At 39.2% G+C, this 23,541-nt stretch overlaps 3 protein-coding genes and 1 long non-coding RNA gene across 5 annotated transcripts; 1 reads left to right on the forward strand and 3 right to left on the reverse strand.

Moving 5' to 3' along the window:
* Positions 1–889: 889 nt before the first annotated feature.
* Positions 890–3,193, forward strand: Rho1 (ras-like GTP-binding protein Rho1). Of its 2 annotated transcripts, none has more exons than XM_034979545.2 (2): positions 890–1,032; positions 1,240–3,193. In XM_034979545.2, exon 2 carries the CDS (start codon positions 1,245–1,247, stop codon positions 1,821–1,823), a length of 579 nt encoding a protein of 192 aa, XP_034835436.1. In that variant the 5' UTR covers positions 890–1,032; positions 1,240–1,244; the 3' UTR covers positions 1,824–3,193. The 2 variants fall into 2 exon arrangements, with proteins under 2 accessions (XP_034835436.1, XP_034835435.1); XM_034979544.2 differs by having other exon boundaries at positions 926–1,113.
* LOC117991887 (polynucleotide 5'-hydroxyl-kinase NOL9) lies at positions 2,486–12,422 on the reverse strand. The gene is made up of 5 exons (XM_034979519.2): positions 10,114–12,422; positions 9,474–9,690; positions 8,466–8,960; positions 4,380–4,549; positions 2,486–2,880 (listed from the first exon to the last, which is right to left on the reverse strand). The coding sequence occupies exons 1-5, from the start codon at positions 12,242–12,244 to the stop codon at positions 2,612–2,614; spliced, it is 3,282 nt and encodes a 1,093-aa protein (XP_034835410.1). The 5' UTR covers positions 12,245–12,422; the 3' UTR covers positions 2,486–2,611.
* A 333-nt stretch (positions 12,423–12,755) lies between these two features.
* LOC138403775 (uncharacterized) lies at positions 12,756–13,777 on the reverse strand. Its single transcript, XR_011237937.1, has 3 exons — positions 13,370–13,777; positions 13,038–13,154; positions 12,756–12,882 (listed from the first exon to the last, which is right to left on the reverse strand). It is a non-coding gene; the product is annotated as an uncharacterized lncRNA (long non-coding RNA).
* Positions 13,778–15,339: 1,562 nt separating this feature from the next.
* blw (ATP synthase subunit alpha blw, mitochondrial) lies at positions 15,340–23,300 on the reverse strand. The gene is made up of 10 exons (XM_034979529.2): positions 23,141–23,300; positions 22,632–22,754; positions 21,959–22,072; positions 20,283–20,547; positions 19,597–19,821; positions 18,872–19,041; positions 18,162–18,256; positions 17,406–17,625; positions 16,353–16,520; positions 15,340–15,813 (listed from the first exon to the last, which is right to left on the reverse strand). The coding sequence occupies exons 1-10, from the start codon at positions 23,204–23,206 to the stop codon at positions 15,601–15,603; spliced, it is 1,659 nt and encodes a 552-aa protein (XP_034835420.1). The 5' UTR covers positions 23,207–23,300; the 3' UTR covers positions 15,340–15,600.
* Between the last annotated feature and the right edge of the window lie 241 nt (positions 23,301–23,541).

The raw sequence follows: 23,541 nt of genomic DNA on the forward strand, positions 1-23,541 counted from the left end.
TCTTTTCTTTCTTGTACATTATGTAAATATTACGTCTCTTTCTTGTGCGAATGAAATAGAGATATCAGGTAATCTATGTATTGCTCTATCTATGCTCTATCTACGTTTACTTAATCTTTTTTGGTCTGTGGCGTAAGAAGGACTAGCAAGTCTGTGGTTTCTGTTTACGGCTCTGGGTTCTAGTGTGTTATTCTCACAAGGAATTTTCAGTGCTCCCCAGTGATGTGATTATCCCTGCAAGCACTATCACTTATGAGGAAAAAGTTGAAAGTGTCCATTAGAAACAATAATTAATACTTTAAAGAATTAGTTAGTAGAAAAAGTAAAAGTTCAAAAAAGCTCCAAATTGACGCTAATGTAACCATACGGAGTGAAGTATGCCGAGTTAGAAAAACCGGCCAAGTGCAAGTTAGAGTCGCCTGCCTGAAAGTTCTCCATAATGTTCTCAATGGTGTGAGGTGTGTGAACTGGGCCAGCGTGGCAGACTATGGCCTAAGCCTTTTTCATTCTGAGAAGAGACCCGTGCTCAGTAGTGAGCCGGCGATGGGTTATCATGATACATCCGTCAAATGTCTTACATTATCAAATCGTGTTGTCACCCTAATAGAAAAGAACACACTCGCGCTATCTCAATAGGCTCGTTTTTGGCGTCTCAGTGCACAATCTTGGTTAGGTAGCACGTCTCTGGGAAATCCACAGGTTGTAAAAGAACGATGTAGTCTATGACAATGACAAATGTCAATTATTTTTAATTGTGGCAATGATGTATTTCAATTTATTTGCAGTTCTACACTATATTGAAAGGATTTCAGCAATAAATAAAACAAATAAAAATATATTCAAAAAATTAACAACATATTATTCTGCATTTTTATGAATTACATTTTGTTTGAAGTAAGAAATAATATTTCGCATTTTCTTATATTGCAATACTGTTGTATGAACGAAACGAAAGTGCTTGTGATGAGTAAAGACGATTAAAAAAAAGTGTCGATAGGTCCATATTCCGCAGAAATTAGCCAGAATCTTCAGGTATCTACAAAATATAATAAATAACCACCCTCGCATGTGAGGGTACTATGTGGTGGTGCTGTTCTTCTTCCGCTAGTTCAGGTGCTTATTCACATTTGAGGGCATGTCTAACTACTCCCTTCCCATATTCCTATACGGCGGCCATATTTATAAGTCATGAAAGGCGTTGACGCTCATCATAATTATTTGCGTTGAATTCTTTTTCAGGACCGATGGCTGCGATACGAAAGAAATTAGTGATCGTCGGTGACGGTGCATGTGGTAAAACATGCCTATTGATCGTGTTTAGTAAAGATCAGTTCCCGGAAGTGTATGTGCCGACAGTGTTTGAAAACTACGTCGCCGATATAGAGGTGGACGGCAAACAAGTGGAGCTCGCACTGTGGGACACGGCCGGGCAGGAAGACTACGACCGGCTGCGGCCGCTGTCCTACCCCGACACGGACGTCATCCTCATGTGTTTCTCCGTGGACTCTCCCGACTCTCTCGAGAACATCCCCGAGAAGTGGACGCCCGAAGTGAAGCATTTCTGCCCCAACGTGCCAATCATTCTCGTGGGCAACAAGAAGGACCTGCGCAACGACCCGGCCACCATCAACGAGCTGCGCAAGATGAAGCAGGAGCCCGTGAAGCCGCAGGAGGGCCGCGCCATGGCCGAGAAGATAAACGCCTTCGCGTACCTGGAGTGTTCGGCCAAGAGCAAGGAGGGTGTGCGCGAGGTGTTCGAGACGGCCACGCGCGCCGCGCTGCAGGTCAAGAAGAAGAAGAAGACCCGGTGTTGCCTGCTGTAGAGCGCGAGGGCTGCCTGACCGGACTCTGCAGTGCGACGCCACACAGTGCTTCCTTCATACTGACGCTGTCGCGAGTCGCGCCGCGTAGCACGCACACCCACTCAGTATTCGTGTGGCTCTACTTTCACAATTGGTACTTGTATATTTTATAGACTATCTATAAAGAGTAAGCGTAATTGCCTTAACAGAATTAGTCGGGGATGCGGGCCGGCCCAGCCGGGCCCGCGGATGTTTCGTGCTAACTATCATGTTATATATTGAGTAGCATTTCTTCCACATACAGAACCCTCGACCAGCGTGGTCTCCGCGAGACTCTTGTTTAGTTTGGTATTTTGTATTTTAATTTTTCAATAAAATAGTGATGTATAAACGAAGTAGGCGGTTTATTTGACTAGGAGCGCGAGCCCCACCTCAGCGCCTGTCAACTGGACGTTCCAGCAACGTATCGTAACCTCATCGTTTAAGGCAGTTTAATTGTTTGTGTGAAATTTTAACTTCTGTATGGTTATATCGCATGCTAATATAATTTATTAGTAATAAAGGAACCCCATGTTTTAACATTTCTTTTCTAGACTTTTTGACTTTTATAAATTTAATACAGCATTTATAAATGGAGAGGTTTCTATCTAAGATGGGGGATTATTTAAGTTAAAATTCAATCGTCTATGTTATGTTTTATTAGTATCGTAAGTACAAAATTATCTTGAAATATACATGAAATTAACATAAATTAGGTTTCCTTTTATATAATTTAATATATTTTGGATCTATTACAATCAACTAAGCTTTCAATTAGGAGCTGCTCCTCTTGCCATCTTGAGGAGCTGCAGAGGGTTGGTGTACCGTCTGCGAGGAGTGGACATGAGTTCTTTGTGTTGCTCCCCCGTACTGGTGCGGTACGGGAGAGCCGTGCCCTCGGGCAGGCCTCTCTCGTGCCACACCAGGTCTGGCATCCAGTCTGCATACAACAAGGTGTCCACTGCTCCCAGCTCCCCCCCTGGAACTGGAGTTATCACATACAACACCTCCTTGTCCCAGTCGATCCCTCGAATCAATCCTGCAAACAACATATATTGCATTGTATTTGCACTTATCAGTTAATGGAGCACTATATTATAGCACTTTTATTGATAACACAAATATGATATTAATGATGTACTTTGTTGGAGTTACATCACCCTTGAGTCATCGAGGTGGTTTAACTTGAAACAAGATAATGATACTTTATGCGCATAGGTTTTATTTAATTTTTTCTAGACTTTTATACTACTTACTATCAATAAAATATTGTTATGATAAATTGTGAGAAGTGGTTGATTTTATTGTAATATATTTATTATTATAATATAATTACAAATTACTACAAAATATTTTCTATTGGTTATTTTCATTAGTTTTAAATAGAATAGTTTATAATCAGGAATAAAATTATTGATAATATTCAGGGATCATATTATAAGAAAAAGCCCATTATATTGATATCAATTGAAAAGTTTCATTTATTTGTTTAGCTGTTTATCTCAACAGCCAAAAGCTACCATTTTAGCAACAAGCTTCAATAAGAAACTGTTATAATCATTGACTTCTATTCATTCATCGATATAAATGACAAGATATGCCCAAGCGAACATAATTTTTCACGGTTTTGGAACCAAATAAATCAGCGCCACCTCTTAGATGAACGACCCGTTTGAAATCCAGACGCCACTGAGGTTGCATTGGTGCTAAATAAACATTTTAGGACCAATGAGTCTGTGCCATTTTGCTTGTTCAATAGCCCTGTCCTTCAGAAGTAATATATAAGTAAATGCTTATATATTACTTCGTAAGGACAGGGCCCTTATACAAGCAAAATGGCAGCGACTCATTGGTCCCAAAATGTTTATTTAGCACCAGTGCAACCTTAACGACGTCTAGTAGTCGTCGAACTCGCATTTTTTCTATGCTTTTATAATATTTTTTTCTACCCCCGATTGATGACGTCACGCGAGTCATTTAGTGATGACAAGTATCACGTGTTAATGAGCCATCGACATCAATGGACAACATCGACAGGAGAAGCTCGATTCGGCCGGTTTTTTATAAGTATTTAGAAAGAAGAATGATTGAAGGCAAAGAAATAAAAATAAAAATAGGAGTGTGGCTCTTTCGCGCACGCCAGGGCGGACATAAGGTGTGTTTGCACTGACGTGGAGCTGGGTGGAGTGGAGTGGAGCGGAGCGAATGTGAATTGACCAATCATAGTGCTCAAAATCTCCACTTCGCATCAGTGGAAACTATAAGTGGAACGGAGCAGACTTCAAATAAAATATATGAACACGCGGCCCCGAGCCGCACAGAACGGAATCGAAGAGGCTTTGGTGTCGAGTGGAAGTCACAAAGCGGAGGGTAGCGCGACGATCGGAACACGGTTCAATGCAGCTCTAGTGTGCTTAGCTCCACTTCGTTTCAATGGAAACACTTGTGACTTGCCACTTTCTTCTCTCCGCACCGCGTTAGGTGAAACGCACGCAATGAACAAGCGACATCTAGCTATTCCAAGTCCGTGATACTCACCATGGCCGCGACACGGTAGCGGTTTATCGGTCAAAGTAAACACGCCGCTATCGCACCGTGTCTCGCCCGACTGTTGACACAGTGCCACCAATTTTCCATTGAGCACCTTCGTAATGTGTTCCTTCTTTATGATCACGTTGGTTGCGATGCGCAAGTCTTTCAGGCTGACCCTGGAAACAAATATCTATGAAGAAGTTTTATTGGTAATGATTCTATAACTATTTTCTATTTTTAACCGACTTCAAAAAAATAAGGGAGGTTCTTAATTCGACTATGATGATGTCGATGTTCTTTTTGTTTGTTGGTTACGCGATTACTCCGTCCGAATTTTCTCTATTTAAAAATAACCGGACTAGTGCGAGTAAGACTTGCACGCAAAGGGTTCCGTACCATCGTACGTTTTTTTATTTTTTGTGATTTAGCCCCAAATTCATGGTTTTCCGATTTTTCTCTTTACTTGTGCTATAAGACCTACCTATCTGCCAAATTTTATGATTCTAGGTCAACGGGAAGTACCCTATAGGTTTTTTAACAGACACAACATACAGATAACAGTGTTCCTATAAGGGTTCCTTTTTTCCTTTTGAGGTACGGAACCCTATAGAAAAGAATAATAGCCATGTTTTATCATGACTAATATTCCCCTTCAACTGAGCGCAAAGCTTATGCTAGAAGTAATAAGTATGACAATAGTGCAATGGATGTGGTTTGAACCGCCGAACTATCGGCTTTCGTCCGTTCCTTTAACATTTGAGCTATTGAGGCTTCGGGAATGGTCAATTTTAATGCTGTTTCTGTGAACCCGCAAAGTTCAAATCCCAAAAAACGAAGAAAAACATTGTGAGAAAACCTGCATAATCTTTGAAGAAAGGACTGTATAAGGTTGCTAAGAAGAACAAAGTCCAGACCACACGAGACCAACAAATGGAAAAAGACTAATCTAGGACCTCTCTCATGGGACTATATAGGTAATCCACCACTGCCAGTGTCGTGTCGTATGCCACTGCTCTGGAGATTCTCCACATAACTACAAAAGCAGAAGCTACCTGGGACAAAGAATTTGTTTGGCCATCAAAAGTGGTAATGCAGCAAGCAACTTGGGTAGGTACAATGCACAGATGAGTGAATAATTCTCTATTCTGTGGTACAATGCCTCGCTGCGGGTGGTCTCTATGAGGTTTTAGATTTAATTTAATTTATATTAGTTTTAATTTAGATTTAAGATTATTTAATAGAATTGTGTGTTCTTATTATACCTTCCAACTGCAAAAATATTATCATTCTTCGTTTTCTATACTTTGGAAATAGGTAATAGATATGCCTACTTAATTCATCTTCAGACAATAACTAATAGCTAACTAACTGCGCAGTCATTACATAAAAAAGTCCAAGACGAGACGTATATATCCATAAGGTCGAGATTTGCACCAAAAAACAACCTGTTGCGTCCGACCAATATCCGACTGAATGAAACCTATTTATAGGGGTGAGTAAATACTAGATTTTAATGGAAAGATGTTTGAACGTTGCATACGGACGATTGACTTTATGCACTTTGTAGGACAGTCCTGATTAGTTAAAAATAATAGGGACGACGACGTGGCTAGTTCACTCACTTTTGGGAACAATATGGAGAACTGTCAGGCATTTTTTCTTCACGATGTCTTCCTTCACCGCTTAAGCAAGTGACCAAGTGATATTTAATTGCTTAAAACGCAAACTCCGCTTAGAGCCGCGTACTTGGGATCGAACCTCCGACCCTCCGAGACCTCCCTAATAGGAGGCGGATGTCTTAGCCACTAGGCTATCACGGTTCTCTATCAAAATATCCCATGGGAGGCATGGGATTTTAAAAAATCGGCTATAAAACCAAACTATATAATCCTACTGATTATTATAAATGCGAAAGTGTGTTTGTTTGTTGGTTTGGAGAGGGGTGTGACATAGGCTACTTTTTATCCAGGAAAATCAAAGAGTTCCCACGGGATTTTTAAAAAACCTAATTCCACGCGGACGAAGGCGCGGGAATCAGCTAGTCGATTATAAAAACCAAGCGAATTCGTGAAATAGCGGGCATCAGCTTTCTGTTTGTTATAAATATTATACTAATGAGCGAGAAATATCATATTATAAAATACTATATTTGGCGTTTGCGTCACGCCTTCGTCTCTCTACGAGTATGTCCCGTATTCAGTTTCCTAATGCTTTGCCTCTAGGCGTATAGCTACTCTAATGTAATTGAAATGTACACTGGCGAATTGCGAAATTGAAATAGCAAAGACATCGACGTTTTGAAATTTTAATTGAAAGCAACAATCCGTTACATCCGGTTCAATACGAGTAAATACCTGTTGACTCATTTGTAGAGCCTCAATAACTCAACGGTTAAGGAGCGGACTGAATTCCGAAAGGTCGGTGGTTCAAACCCCACCCGTTGCACTATAATTGTCGTACCCACTCCTAGCACAAGCTTTACGCTTAATTGGAGGGGAAAGGGGAATATGTGTCATAATTAACAAGGCTAATATTCTTTAAAAAAAATCACATGCTCTGTTTTATAATAGTCATAACTCTCTGTAAGAGATTGTTTTAGCAATAAGGCCGCCCTTACGGCTTGCACCCTTTGTAATTTGTCTTATGTATCTTGTATCTGGTGACCAAGTTAAGTCCGCTGTGGGCAGTGGCGTGCAGCTCATAAAGGCATAAAAGCACTGCTTACCCAAGAAATAGTTACCCTAGTTGAAATAGCTTAAATGCTCAATGTAAGTAGGTACCTTCCTAACTACTGCTTACCCTGGCTTTGAACCCTGTGCACGCCACTGGCTGTGGGCGGTCCCGTGCACAAATGTAACAGACTATCGGCCAGCAGGGAGAAGTGGCGAATGCTCGTGAGGCGTATAACATTTGCCCCCCCAAAAACGCCACTTCGTGATGACCACGACCACTCTGCCAAGAGTGTCACGATGAAGAAGAAGAAGAAGAAGAAGAACTATCTTGTATTGTTTTCCTGTCATCTGTGTTTTTATTCAGATACAAGTTAGCCCTTGACTGCAATCTCTCCAGGTGGTAAGTGATAATGCAGTCTTAGATTGAAGCGGGCTAACCTGGAAGGGATATGACAGCTTTTTTATTAAACCCATACCCCTTTGGTTTCCGTACCGGAACGCTAAAACGCTTGACGGTACAGCTTTAACTAGCCACTGCCGAAGCCTCCCACCAAACCAAAAAAATAAAAGGAATAAAATAAAAATCATATCTACCTACTAGGTAGGTGCCTTCAACATGAATATAATATTATAGGACTAGCAGGTATACGAGTTTCTCAACATCTGAAGTCCAAACCTAAGTACCTACCTATCGAGCATAAATTCGGTTGCATGTTATTGACATAGGACGTCGCTAATTTAGTAGTCATACTATATTCGTATATGTCTTTTGTTATTCAATCATCATCGGTTCGATGCCGTGACATCATTGGCTGACGAATGACGATGCGTCATGAATCATAAGACGATAGACGTGACGCGGTCAGGCTACATCCGAACTGGTTTATCAAACACTAGATGATGCCCGCGACTTCGTCCGCGTCGATTTAGATTTTTAAATATCCCGTGGGAACTCTTTGATTTTCCGGGATGAAATGCAGCCTGTGGCTTTCGTCGGGATGCAAGCTATCTATGTACCAGATTCGTCAATATCGGTTGAATGGATAGACCGTGAAAGGCTAGCAGACAGACAGACACACTTTCGCATTTATATTATAGTATGGATGACTTGTTAAGAGAAATGACTCTAGCGAGTTCCCCAAATCTTCCGAACAAACGTAGTTTGGTTCTCATTTAGATACTAACCAATCAAACTCAATGAAAAGTAGACACGTTAGGAAAAAATCGCTCAAGTGCGAATCGGACTCGCACATGGAGGGTTCCATACCATCGTACCAGAAATAACACTTTTTTTTTTATGGCGGTCATTTTTAAATCCTTATTATTTGTTGTTATAGCGGCAATAGAAATACGGCAATAATATTTTTTTTTCTACTTACCTACTAACTTTAGTAACTTAAAAATAGAAAAAAAAACTTACTCATATGGCGTGATGCCTAGTAAGCTTTCCCGACGACCACTCAATAATAACAGGCCGAAATACGCCAAAAAACTTAAATATCTCTCATCCTTAGGCCTCAAAGTGAAGGTTTTACTTTTGCTCACGTGGGGACTATCTGATTCATGTGCTACCACAAACGAGTAATCCAGATCTTCGGGAAAAGTCACATTTTCAAACAAGCGATCATTTTTATAATCTTCAAACAAATCTTTGGTACTAGTCGGTGTTAATAATGTTGGAAAACGTTGATTTTGAAGTTCGGATTCATATTGAAGTACATATGTCGGTTGTAATAGAGTTATTATTAAAGTTATAAACTTAAGGCCCAAGGAATTGGTCATCCCCATAGTGTTTACAATCCATGGCATATCGGTAAAGGCTTTATTGTTCTGGCAGTAAGTTATTAGAGTCTGGACGGCTGAAGCGTAGCGTTTTGTATTGTCCATTGTGTTGATCATACCTATGCTGAGCATTCTGAAACAATATTGATGTTGTGAAAACTGAGTCCAGCTGCGCAATTGCGGTAGTGTCATGATCGCAATCACCTCCCCTAACTAATGCTAGAAGTCACAAATTTCTATATCTATGAATTTATGTAAAACTAGCTTTCACAGAATTAGATATTAAAATAAATCTCTTTTCCAGAAAATACTTATTCAAATTCAAGAGTAGGATGTTCAGGTAAATAGATTTATACAAATTACATCCATAGTCCATACTAATATTATAAATGCAAAGTGTTTTTGTCCCTCTGCTAGCTTTTCACAGCCCATCTGTCATATTGGTATAGGGATAGCTTTCACCCTGTGGATGGACGTACAATACTTTTTATCCTGGAAAATTGAAAGTTTCCACAGTATTTAAAAATCTACACGGCTCGCAGGCATCTATACTAATATTATAAAGAGTAAAGTTTGTAATAGCTACCCGTGCGAAGCCATGGCGGGTCGCTAGTCTAGTAATATAAAATAATAATACAATACAAACAATTCAGGTTTCCTCAAGTGAGTGAAGCTAGGTCCAAATAAAGGTGCCGTAACCACAGTAGCAGACACATTCCCAGCCACTGTGAACAAGCTCTGTCCTGGGTCCAAGTCCACCACCAGCACTGGACCGTTGGCTAGCAGCTTGTTGACTTGGTATCTCACGTACGTTGACTTGCCTGCGCCTTTACCGCCGCAGACTACGCCTCGGCTTTGTTTGACTGAAAAATATAATAGTTTAATTGGTGCCCTATTTTCATGAACTGTGGTGTAGAAGGACTATAAACAACTAATTACAATTCAATATTTGATTTGATGAAAGGAGACCCATACTCTGTAGTGAGCCAGCGATGGGTTGATGATGATGATGATGATGATGAAATTGATCTGGCTGAAAATCAGACATTGGACTTTTAAGAACACATCAATACTATGCCAAGGAGATTGTCAAGTTATCAATGCCTCTTTTGCTTGAATAACTCTGACGCTAACTATTGTATGTTTTTTAAGTACTAACAACAACTGAAAAAGTTTCAACTCAATCAGCTGAATGATGCATGAATGCTGTAGGTAATGAACAAATAGACACTAAACATTAATTCTCATATACTAGGAGATAAGGAGTTTTTCTGGAATATACTTACTCATAGCTAGTTCATTCGCTTCCTTCCAACTAGGATGTTCATCAAAACTTTTGTATGGCCTCGATGAAAAGAGTGAACAGTTCAAGATATCTGAGGTCTTGCTAAAATATGGTTCAATAGTCTTATTCCACTTAAACATGTTTGTTACTCTAAAGTTATTCTCTATAAAATCCATCACTCTACACTCTAACTTTTGTAAAAGTATGACTCCATCATTCTCCCCCATAGTTGTTACTATATCTTCTGCCTCAGAAACAGAAAGGCCTGCAGCAGTCAATTTGCTGAATAAACCATAGTAATCATTAAGATTTTCGACGGTTTTAATCCCTTGAGCAAAATTATAATATGGAGCGTAGATATTACAATTTTTTTTATTCAATGTATAACCAAATAACTCAATGGTACCACCTAAAGTTCTGATTTTAACTTTTCCTTGAATAAATAATTTGCTTGGATGTTTTAGTGTAACTATGCAACACTTTGTGCCATAGTAAACTTTGAAATTTTCTGCTACTTGATCATAATCTGTCCATTGTTCTGGTTCAGTTATTTTAGTTTTTGGTTCTATAGTGCTGTTATTCATAGTTCTAGATATACTTTCTGCTGTTGTATCAAGGTTTACTATTTCTTCATCAATTTCTTCAAGGTCAGGGATGTCATCTAACTCTGGTATAAGACTGCTAACATCATCCTCTATCTGAACATCAATATTCATATCTTCTTCAACAAAAAAGCCAGAGTTATTAGTTGAAAATACAGCACTTGTTTCCGATGGTAAATTCTTTATTGTTGAATGTTTATATTCTCCAATAATGTCATCTAGTTTTTGAGTTGACATATCTGAAGCTGTTATAGAAATGTACGGTGGAGACATTATTGAATCTTCATTAAGTTCATCATCATTTAGTTCATCACTGTTCATTGATGTATCATCTTCATTTATTTCAATGCTTACTGGGCCTAAAGGATTTATATCATCTAGTGTCATCATATTATTATGTCCCTGTTTATATTCCTGTTCTGCATCTAATAATATAGTGTACTTGTCTTTATGGTTTTGCTTATTCTTTTTTATTCTTGTTGATTCCTCTTTATTCATTTGAAGTAATTTTTCTGCTTGTATAATACTGCATCTTTCTTTAGTTATTGGACCTTTTGGTGGTTCATTTGAATCTAGTAATATAGTGTATTTATCTGTATGATTTTGCTTATTGTTTCTTAATCTTGTCGATTCCTCTTTAGTCATTGGAAGTACTTTTACTTGTACAGTACTACATTTTTCTTTGGTTATAGGTCCTTTTACAACATTGTTTTCAGTATGTTTATCTTTATGATTTTGCTTATTCTTTTTTATTTGTTTGGATGATTCTGTTTCATTTAAAGAAAGCATGTTCGCTGCTCGTATATTGTTAGATCTCTCTTTGGTCATTGAATCTTTTGCTACATCATTTTCATCTAGTAATATAGTATATTTATCTTTATGCTTTTGCCTATTGTTTCTTAACTGCATGTGTTCTTGAATCTTAGCGGCTAGCTGTCTATCAGAATCAAACTCTGAAATATCTGATTCTGACAGATTAAGGCTGCTCATCACTATTGATGTTTCTGTATCAGTACCAGATTCTAAAACTGTTTCATCTATGCAATCTTTAGCCTCAAAATCACTATCCATGTTTGAATTACCTTCAGAAATTAACTCGTCACTAAAACATGATTTATCTTCATTACTTTCATTGTCGTAACTATCATCGGACCGAGCGCTTTCATAAGAAACTTCACTACTTTTGTAACTTTCACTACATTCTGAAGTAGAATCTTCATATATTTTCTCTTCAAAGTTACTGTTTGGAATGATATATTTACCGTCAAATGTACTAGTTGAGTCTTTATTTATAATGAGTGCCGCATTCTCATCTTCATAGCTAGAATTGGTAAGGTTCAGATCCGAATAACCACTTACAGATGTCGACTCCTCGTCATCATTTTGCAACTCCGACCTTTGAATAAGCTTATTATCATTTGCTTTATATCCGAACAATATTTGCTTTAACCGTTTCTTCTTATTCTCTGATAACTTACTGCTTTTTGAAGACTTGTTTATCGCAACGTGCGCTCTTTCGAAAGACTCCATTTTCACTCAATGTTTAAGTGAAAATTGGAAAGGCGAATGATAGAATAGGATTACATATAGCTTACAACGAAAAGTGATTAATAATATTCATATAGTTCACTGAAATATCATAAAATATTGAATAAAATACACTTAGAATATAAAATTCCGGCCAATACTTTCTCTCACGTGTCAAAACAAATCACAGATTAATAGGGATACTACGTATCAGATGGCTCACGGGCAAACAAATTTTGACACCCTTGAAATGCAGCCCATGATTGGTCGATCATCTGTCAAACTCTATTTTGCTATTTCTCTACTAACCAATAAGATCAGATTATTTGAGCCAATAGCTTAGCAAGATATTTTTTTAAATTGCCTCCTTTACGCGGCTCTGAATTCTAGTTTTGGATTTTAGAGGATTTTTTCCTGCAGCTTTAGCTTCTTGTATTTTGAACTTGTTTTATTACCTAAAGGGTTTTTTTACTTAAATAACCTAAATTAATCGATTCTAAAAATAAAAAACACATTTTATTTCAAGACATTTATTTATTTTCTTTTAAATCTTTTTTTAAATTTGTTATATGCATGTATATATATGTATATATCTTCTGAGTATTCTACTAATCTTCTTTTAGGAGTAGATGGCAAGGGTTCTGAAAAATAACAGTTTGGTTAAGGTAAATTATCAACATTTTATTAAAATCAAAACATAAAAGAAATTTTGATGTATATATTACTAGACCTAACGACCTATTAGTAATATTATAATGAATATTGTTTCAAATAATAATAAATTATATTTTCTCACCTAAAAGCTCATTTTCACTTGCTGATTGTGATGTTTGCAGCTGTGTACAATAGTTGTGGTCATTATATATATTTTTGGAAGCATAATAATTATGATCAAGGTCAATCTTCTCTGATCCTGAAAGTAAATTAAATATTAATCATTTTAAAATTAAAGGCCAAAATTAGTGCTACGCAGTGGTAAGATGATTCAGGCATAAAGAAATACATTTTCTTCGGTTTGATTGTAAAATATATGCTAAAGAAGGTTGTGATACATTGGACAAAGCAACTGGACTGTGATTAGAGGAATGATATCAACAATATACAATACACAAAGCCATGAAAACTTACTAGTACAAATTTCTTCAGAATCATGCAGTGGAATGGATGGAGTACCACTGAGGATCTCAGATTGCAGGAACAAAGTAGGAAATGCTGTTACTGCAAGACGAGATTTTTGTGTCACAAAACGGTTTTCAAAGTGCGACACACTTGAGACTTATTTTTAAGATCTATTGTACTTTTACTTCGCAAAACATCATAATTTATATACTTAAGCCACTTTTTGAGTCTTTTCTCACACAGCACACTGGAAACTTATGTAATATAGCGTCTTTTCGCGTACTATTACAATCGGGAACACACACAGCACCACTAGAACAACAACTGATAACAAAATGGCGTCAGGCAGGTAGCAGGCAGTGAACGTGTGTTATTGTATCGTTCTGTGGCCGAATCTGTCAACTTCTATTTTGCTATTCGCATTTGTAAGGGAACGGAATTTGTATGGCCGTGAACCGCCCGTGAAACAAATCAACACAAATGACAAAACTGTCAGTGTCAAATACAGAACATTTGACAATGAAACTGTCATTTATGTTGCCACGGATCACACCACGGATCGTGATGTACTCTTAGCTGTAAGGGTAAGCTGTATAGTAGATAATCTATGGCATGGACCTAGAATTAGATCCGTGCTTGTAGCAAAGTTTAAGTTAAAAACTTTTACTTTTAACCAAAACAATAAAAGAACATATTTTCTATTTTCTCCCAACAACCAATCAAAAGAAATAGCAAAAACTGTGTTGATTGGTTGAAATACAATGCCTACTAACGATATGTTGACTAAGATAAATAAATCCATATAACTAACTAGGTATCCGCGTAATTTACGTTTTTAAAAATTACGTGAGAACTCCGTGATTTTCCAGGATAAAAAGTAGCCTATGTCCGTCCCCGGGATGCAAGCTATCTTTTTTTTATTTTTTTATTCAGATACAAGTTAGCCCTTGACTGCAATCTCACCTGGTGGTAAGTGGTGGTGATCGTACCGGAACGCTAAATCGCTGGGCGGCAAGGCTTTGCCGGTAGGGTGGTAACTAGCCACGGCCGAAGCCAGACCAGACCAGAAATTTAGCAATTATAAAATTCCAAACCCCTTGCAGGAATCGAACCCGGGACCTCCCACTATTAAGACCACAGCGCTCACCACTGCGCCAGGGAGGTCGTTATCTCTGTATAAGTCCTGCAAATTGCTATTGCGCTGGAACCATATCTCACTAAGCGAGGTTTAGATTAGCAACAAAACTTGCAGAAGTTTACTTTCGCAAGCTATTTGTACCGTGTAAACAATCACGTCAAGTTGTATAGAAGCAGGTGTTACTTTGCGGAAGTCCATGATATGCAATGAACCAAAAACTTAATTTGCTGTAATCCGCTGAAACAGGTCGAATCTGTATGATGCAACATGCAGCATGCGAAATGTTTCGCCCCGACACTGGAGCATCGGAGATGTAGACGTGCGTAGAGTGTGTTTTGGGATTTGTGTGGTGCTGCGTATTGCTTGCCGAGTGGCTGCTTTTCCTGCATGGTTAGCAGTGGGAGGGCGGGCGGTGCATTTCGCATGCATTGCAAATCACGTCGAGCTCACTTCCGCAAGTTACAAATGTATGTACATGTAACATGTAGTGTAAACAATTCTGCAAGTACTTGTACACAGTACTTGCGGAATAACTTGCAAGAAGTTCTTGCTAGTCTAAACCCTCGCTTTAACATCGAAATGACGTCATTTTGACGTATATTTAAGTAAAAATATACCATCAGCTTCGTGCATCAGCTCGAAACTTCAGTCTAGTGCTGACGTCACTAAAATGGCGTTCACGCGCATTAGCAATTTGCGGGACTTATACAAAATTACTGGTGGTATATATTTATTTCGGCTGTCGTCAAAATGAGACATGGTTCTCTGGTATAATTCAGATTGAGTTATTGAGTAGGTACTTGAGTAGTAACTATAAGGGTTACAAAATAAAATTCTCAAATAGATTGTTTTATTCATATAATATAACCACTGCAGACTCCGAGATACATAAATACATTACATGATTGTATTCACATTACCGTCCATACAAATGATACACTTCTAAATAGATTGTCCACGAAGCGAATAACAACATAGGTCATAACAACGCTCCACTAAGCAGCCACTTAAATATCAACGGATATACTTAAGATGGTACAAGTAATTGCTAGATTATGAATTGTATGTACCATCTTAAGGCGAGTTAATTGTAACTAGGCGCTTACTGCGCTTGGAAAGTGGCAACGAAATCAGTGACGATTTTCTTTAGCGAGGCATCAGACTCTGGTGTGATCTGACCGTCCTTAGCGATGGTGGCGAGTAGAGCCTGGTGGGAAGTCTTGATGTGCTGGGTGAACTCCTTCTCGAATGCAGTGATCTTCATTGGGTCCACTTTGTCGAGGTGTCCACGTACACCACAGTAGATGATGGCGACCTTGGAAAAAAGGAATAAGTTTTTAGGAAATATATTGTGATGGTTTTGCAAAGGAGCTTCTTTTACTATCTTTGCGGGATCAAAAATCCCGCAAATTGCTAATGCGCGTGGCCGCCATTTTAGTGACGTCAGCACTAGACGAAGTTTCGAGCTGATGGTATATTTTTATTTCGGCTGACGTCAAGATGACGTCATTTCGAAGTTTAATTCCCTCAAATTGCTATTGCGCTAACATGCCATTTCAACATTGATAGTTTTCCTGCATTACAGTGCGACAAGGCTGTCTTGGCGCGTGGCAAAAATCGGAACTAACATTGCCGTCCGTCCGTTGTCCCCTCTGTTCTTGTTTGAAAATTCTAAGCCTTTGTTCTCCAACAGCGCCCCCTGTTAATGTCATTCAAGTGCTAAGAGAGCCTTGTCGCACTGTATCTTTTGATATAAAAAGATAAGCAAATGATGCAGGTTTTAATATATTGACAAGGGTGTAAAGGATCGGCCCTAACACTGATCCCTGTTGGACACCTGTAACAGTCACTCACCTGTTCCTCAATGGCCATTGGCACGTACTGTCCCTGCTTGAGCAGCTCAGTGAGCCGCATGCCGCGGTTCAACAGCTGTTGAGTTGCAGCGTCCAAGTCGGAACCGAACTGGGCGAAGGCGGCCACCTCACGGTACTGAGCCAACTCCAGCTTCATGGAACCGGCCACCTGGAATTGGAAGGTAGTTAAAATCTACAGAAGTTAGATAAGCCCACTTTTCAAACTACCCTCTTCTTTTTCTTTCTTTTTGGGTTTATTTTCCGCACTCAGACATAGATATTTGTTGTATGTGATAAAGTACCCTCATTTAAAAGTTTAATTTTAAAAGCTTGAATTTTGGTGTGAACACATTTAAGGCGGTAGGATCGTCAGTTTTAATATGTGAATCTATCACAGATATGTCCAGATTTGCAACTAGCGTGGCCCCCTCAGTCCCTCCCGCTCAAGCAGATTTTCTTACTTGTGAAATGTCATTCCTTCTACACTTCATGTTGTTTGTCAAATACTCACGTACAAATACATTTTGACAAACAAAAAAAAGTGGCTACGGTGATAAGGACAAAGCATAATCATTTTGTCACGTTCTAACAAGAGTTTAAATGCATTTAGCTATCTCGCTCTAACAGTAAGTGTCACAATAGGGCTACTTCTAACAGTCCTTATTCTGAGGAATCTATTAATTATGTTTTACTAAAAAATTATATGACAACTGTACACTATTTTGACAGAAAATCGCCAAAACTGAAGATCTGTGTGGATACATCACTTTTTTGCCCTGGCTTTCTTTCTGCAATTAGACATCCATCCATTGTATGTGAGACAGACTTCAGAATCCAAGCAAGCCATTCTGACCCAGGTTAAACGTGGAAGCACCATATTACAACTTTCATGTTTTCATGTTTTACGTGCTTTATAAAACTTGGCCTTATAGAACAACTCTTTCTACAAGATCTGTCCATGAGTGATGAAAATCATATTGGTGACAATGTACAACATGTTACGGCCTGGCTGGCTGCCGTGCCTGAGGTCTGATTGGAGAGGTAGTGTGCTTGCCTGCTTCATGGCCTTGGTCTGCGCGGCGGAACCTACGCGCGACACGGACAGACCGACGTTGATGGCGGGCCGGATACCCTTGTAGAACAACTCCGTCTCCAAGAAGATCTGCCCGTCAGTGATGGAGATCACGTTGGTGGGAATGTAAGCTGACACGTCTCCGGCTTGGGTCTCGATGACGGGCAGAGCGGTCAGAGAGCCACCGCCCATCTTGTCAGACCTGGGGGGCAAAATATATGATGGTGAACAAAACAGCATATAACTAATAAGTCCCGCAAATTGCTATTGCGCTGGAACCATGTCTCATTAACATGACGAAACACATTTCGAAATGACGTCATTTTGACGTCAACCGAAATAAAAATATACCATCAGCTCGAAACTTCAGTCTAGTGCTGACGTCACAAAAATGGCGGCCACACGCATTAGCAATTTGCGGGACTTATGGCCTAAACTAAGAATGTTTGGCGGACATGGATACACAGCAACACTAAAGGAGAGATCTATAGAGCGTACTTTGACTTTGCTCAGACTTTACTTACGGAAAACTTGGCTGAGTGTGTGCTAAGCTTAATCTTTGATTCGGAATTTATAGTCGTGTCGGGCTAAGATTATGCTAAGGCTAAGACAAACAAAAAATTTATGGATGATTCATTCCATGCAATAATTCCATTATATATCGTCAGATCCGATGGAAGTTTCTTTCCGAGTTCATTATCGAGTGATATGATAAATTAGCTACACTGTGATACGTACATCTTGGCCGCACGCTCGAGCAGACGCGAGTGGAGGTAGAACACGTCACCGGGGTAGGCCTCACGACCCGGGGGACGACGCAGCAGCAGAGACATCTGACCACACAAACATCACTTCATTGCACAACTATATACTAAGCATAGTAGTACAAATACTAATTGAAAGTAAAATATGAGACACTATACATACACACACTATATCCACCACAGAGAGAAATAGGTACAGGGCTTTCTCTGTACAAATGACAGAGACAAAAAATCAGCGGATGTTATCCATTTTGATGCACCAACCAACAACAAACGAAACTATGTTTTTGAATTATATTAAGTATTTTGAATGTTTTTTGATAGTTCTCTAATAGACTAGTACGGAAAACAGATTTGTTTGTGATTGGTTGGTGTCTCAAAATGGCAATACTAAAAAAGATTAATGTAGTTTTGTAACTGGTTATTAATCAGGGGTGATCTGTTTTGTAACTGACTATAAAATGAAAACTACATGGAACTACAGTACGCGGCAGAAAGTAATGTACGTCGGCATTTAGAATGACATTTCGGCTGTGTAGAGCGTTGTCTCTGTCGCTCATACCTATATGACGTTTTGTCGGTCTCAACGACAACGACAATGCTCTACAAATCTGCTATCTCCTTCTAAAGGTCGTGTACATTACTTTCTGCCGCGTACTGTAATGAAGTGTATAAAGCATTCACCTGTCGGTAGGCGACGGCCTGCTTGGACAGATCGTCGTAGATGATGAGTGCGTGCTTGCCGTTGTCGCGGAAGAACTCGCCCATAGCGCAGCCGGAGTAGGGCGCCAGGTACTGCAGAGGCGCCGCGTCTGACGCCGTGGCGGACACGATGATGGTATAGTTGATGGCACCTACGAGGACCAACCGAGACATTTGTAGCGAAAATATGCCTTTTGGCATTGCTTAGCTGCAATCAATCTGCTGGCAACTGATGATGCAGCCTATAGGACGCGCTTGCCTAGAAGATGCCTACTTAGTCTTGACTTGAAGTTACCCATATTAAAATTGGAGGGGAAAACTGATATTGGAGGGGGGTTTAAACCAGAAATGAGGAGGCTGTGGAATTTCAACTACCTACGCGTGCAGACTTTATACAATACTTTATATGACTTTGACACGGCCAAAGCCTTCCACCAGACGAGACCAGAGATAATTTGGATAAAAATTAATTTCCAAATTGCCCCTGCCGGGAATCGAACCCAAGACCCCCCACTTATAAGACCACAGCGCTCACCACGCGTCACGGAGGTCGCATCGTACATGTAGAACAGCTTCTTTTTACACAGTACATACAGTATGCGACAGGTCGAGATGGCGATCGGGGAGGTAATGTCCCGCACATCCGCACAGCCCCCGCGCTATCCCGGTGCGGGCAAGCGCGGAAAGTTTATTTGTATGTTTCTTACCAGCATCAGTTAGCCTCTTCAAAATCTGTGCGACGGTGGACCTCTTCTGTCCGATGGCAACATAGATACAGTACAGCTTCTTCTTCTCGTCCTCTCCCTTGTTGAAGCGCTGCTGGTTGATGATGGTGTCGATGGCCAGGGCGGTCTTGCCGGTCTGACGGTCGCCAATGATCAGCTCACGCTGCCCACGACCGATTGGCACGAGAGAGTCTACGGCCTTGATACCTGCGCCAAAATATTACTTTATCAAGATTACAACGATTACATAATCGTCAATTCACGACGCGATTAATAGATCTATGATGGAACTAGTAGATCTACGATGGACCTAGTAGGTCTACGACGGAACTAGTAGGCCTACAATGGAACTAGTCTATGACGAAATTAACCAAAGTTTACAGTTAAATAACTTACCCGTCTGCATAGGCTCTCGGACGGACACACGCGGAATGATACCGGGGGCTTTGATACCGACTCGCATACGCGTCTTGGTGTTGAGTGGCCCCTTGCCGTCGATGCCGTTACCCAGCGCGTCCACAACGCGACCCAGTAACTGCTCGCCGACGACAGAAACATCCAAGATGGCACTCGTACGAAGACATTAATAGATCTACGATGGAACTAGTAGGTCTACAATGGAACTAGAGTGTCTATGATGAAATTAAACCAAGTTAACAGTTACTTACCGGTCTGCATAGGCTCTCGCACGGACACACGCGGAATGATACCGGGGGCCTTGATACCGACTCGCATACGCGTCTTGGTGTTGAGTGGCCCCTTGCCGTCGATGGCGTTTCCCAGCGCGTCCACCACACGACCCAGCAACTGCTCGCCGACGGGGACGTCCACGATGGCCCCCGTACGTTTCACAATGTCACCCTCTTTGATCAGTTTGTCGTTACCGAATACGACCACACCCACATTGTCGGGTTCCAAGTTAAGGGCCATACCCTAAGGAGGATAATTTTATATTTTTAGTTGGGACAGTCATCAGACCGACACCAAAAAATCGGTTAAGTGCGAGTCGGACTGGGAAAGGAAGGGTTCCATACAAGAAACATTAAAAAACAAATTAAATTTTTGTGGCGGCAATTTTAAATTTTTAGTATTTTTTGTTATAGCGGCAATAGAAATACACATTCTGTAAAATTTTCAGTCTCTACCTATTACGGTTCACGACATGCAACCCTCTGACAGACAGACGGACGGAGTGAGTCTTAGTAATAGGATCATGTTGGCATCCTTCGGGTATGGAACCCTAAAAAGTATGTTAAATGTTTATGACGTCACATCTATGTATTTCATATAAGTATAAATCCCTTAATAGCGAGTGTTTTGATGTTAGATAAAAAGTTGCTGGTTTGACTACTAGGCACCATCCCTATTGGAAAGATTCATTGCTCATCTAATCCGAAAGACTCCCCAACTTTAACATTTTGATCTAAGCAAAAAAAGGGTCTTTCTAATCAAGACACAGCTAGTGTGTCCACCCAAATTCTAATAAGACAATATTTTTATATTTTCTTATTATGGTTTACTCATTTAATTTTGTTTATCGTCCAATTCAAATATTGGTTTCTAATTAATAGGCAAAATTTTCTAATATTGTAAAATATATTATGTAAAGTTTGAATGATTGTTACTCTTTCTCACTACAATATTTGGAAAGAAGATTTGCTTGTACCCTAAATTAACACATAACACATAAAATTTAACTCCTCATGCACCATTTTAACTTTTTGTATCAATTTTCATGTCAAAAGTATGATTTTAGTTCTTCTTTTATTAATATATGGCTTTTATCAGGCCATATCAGCACAATGCACTTTGCCAGTCTCAAGTAGCTTGAAGGAGACACAAAGGAGATTAGCCGGTAAAAATGTGCCGTTAAAATCTTAAACTGTTTACTGTAAGGGTTAAATTATTGTTAGTGAAATAATTTTGTAAACCGTACTTTTGACATGACAGTTGACCGATAGAGTTAAAATGGCAGAAAATAACAGGATTCCGACAGGATTTATAAAAGCACTAAATACAAACATATGAACTTGCGGGTATCATCTAAGTAATTATATCTATATACTAATAATAATTGACACATTTTTGTAACACAATTTGTTCTCATTAGGTACATAGAAAGATTCTGCAGGTGATTTCGTAACTTAGTGTCTAACACTGAATTCATTTCATATTGGTTAGTTCTACATTGCTGCTTCGTTGAGTAAGTTAAATAATTTTCATAGAAAACCTTCAATGGATTCAGTGTTAGACACTGAGGTAGCGAATCAGTATGCAGGTACTATACAAATTAAAGAGATATAGTAAGTTAGGATGAAAATAATGATAATGTAAAGGTACAAACCTTAAGGCCAGAGGAGAATTCCACCATCTCCTCTGCCTGGATGTTCTTGAGGCCATACACACGGGCGATACCGTCACCAATGCTCAGCACGCGGCCAGTCTCTTCCAAATCGGCCTAAGAACATAACAGGCAACTTACAAAATATCTGCAGTTTCTTATTGATTGTATTATTTTTGGAAAAGGCACCCTGAACTTAAAATCTAGATTAAAAGAAGAAGAATCTAGATATAATATCTCCATATTATATCTAGATTCTTTACTAATGGGCAGACACTAGATGTGTCTGCATGTTTTTTAAAAACCAAATTAGATAATATACTCATTGAAGATGGTTATTTATTTTTGAAATCAGTTACTAGCCAAAGATAATAATAATTTAATGCAATAAAACTTGAAACCAAAACAGTTTTCAAAGTAAATGAACAAATTTTTTGTGAAGACAACAAAATGAAAATTCAGATTTAAATATAACTAATCATTAAGATGCCTAAAAGAAATTGTGATAAATTGCATTTTTAGATTAATTTAATCAAAATGCACACATTACACTACATAGGAAAGGATATTATTGATTGATAATGCTCTGCAAGTATCCTCAATTTAATAACCTCTTCAAAATAGAACTGATTATGACAACTATCATATTTGGTTTATGTAACAAGTACAAAGTTACCTTGGGTGCGGCACCAAGGATTCTCTCCTCCAGGATTGTGGAGATTTCGGCAGCTCTATGTGTGCAGGATACATGGAGTTTGCGCGATGCCACCGCCACCGCTGGCACGGCGACCTTCGAGACCTACCACCAAACATAACTTACTTACGACTCATTCCAGCAGTATGAATGTAATATATCTACGTTAATCCGTTATCTCATATTTAGATAAGGATTTTATAAGAACCGCATACACTAAAGTACAAAACGGACATACATTTTGACAGAAAACCTATCTGCCTCTGTTACATAACGCGAATTTCTTCATGTGATAATTTATACATAACTTGCACTTGAACACTGAAAATAAGCATTACAATAGCACTATACTGAGGTTCTAAGGGAATATTACATCAAAACTGGCCCAATTTCGATAATTAATCAAGTTTTTGGTTGGAATTTGTGGCTGGTTCTACCTGCCGGAAAGTACTTTTTTAGTATAATTTTAACACGTTTTAAGGAATATATACCTGGGTGGCGGCATTAGGCAAACGCCTGGCCACCGAGGAGGCCAAACGAGCGGAGATCAGCGACATTTTTCACAAATATTCTTAATAAATAGTAGACAGAAGGGCCGTGGTATACTCCGCTCGCGACTCGTTGCGATATTAGAGGAAATGACATAAATCGATAATTTATTGTCTATGGTTATATCGTACTGCGCATCCGTTTAGAAATTTAATTGTTCATGCACATTTTGCAATTTTTTTTCCAAAGATACCTTTGCTAACTTATGGTTTTACGCTTGCTTCATGGTAACTTTATTCGATGTACAATGTCCGTTTTTCACTATTTATTTTATAGGTTATTTTGTAACAGAACAAACCATGCAAACTTGTTTTTTTTATTTTTGAACGATTAAACGGAACTG

This window comes from Maniola hyperantus, chromosome 20 (genome assembly GCF_902806685.2).
Source record: "Maniola hyperantus chromosome 20, iAphHyp1.2, whole genome shotgun sequence".
In the NCBI taxonomy this organism is placed as follows: domain Eukaryota; kingdom Metazoa; phylum Arthropoda; class Insecta; order Lepidoptera; family Nymphalidae; genus Maniola; species Maniola hyperantus.

What these genes read in the sequence shown, in the direction of transcription:
- Rho1 (XM_034979544.2), top strand. Translation starts at nt 1,080, where the DNA reads ATGTGGTGGTGCTGTTCTTCTTCCGCTAGTTCAG. An exon ending in TTCTTCTTCCGCTAGTTCAG is followed by an intron (nt 1,114 to 1,239) that starts GTGCTTATTCAC and finishes ATTCTTTTTCAG; the next exon opens with GACCGATGGCTGCGATACGA.
- LOC117991887 (XM_034979519.2), bottom strand. Translation starts at nt 12,244, where the DNA reads ATGGAGTCTTTCGAAAGAGCGCACGTTGCGATAAACAAGTCTTCAAAA. An exon ending in AGCGAATGAACTAGCTATGA is followed by an intron (nt 9,691 to 10,113) that starts GTAAGTATATTC and finishes TATATTTTTCAG; the next exon opens with TCAAACAAAGCCGAGGCGTA. An exon ending in CTAGGCATCACGCCATATGA is followed by an intron (nt 4,550 to 8,465) that starts GTAAGTTTTTTT and finishes ATTTGTTTCCAG; the next exon opens with GGTCAGCCTGAAAGACTTGC.
- blw (XM_034979529.2), bottom strand. Translation starts at nt 23,206, where the DNA reads ATGTCGCTGATCTCCGCTCGTTTGGCCTCCTCGGTGGCCAGGCGTTTG. An exon ending in CTCGAGCGTGCGGCCAAGAT is followed by an intron (nt 17,626 to 18,161) that starts GTACGTATCACA and finishes TTTGCCCCCCAG; the next exon opens with GTCTGACAAGATGGGCGGTG. An exon ending in CAATGGCCATTGAGGAACAG is followed by an intron (nt 15,814 to 16,352) that starts GTGAGTGACTGT and finishes CTTTTTTCCAAG; the next exon opens with GTCGCCATCATCTACTGTGG.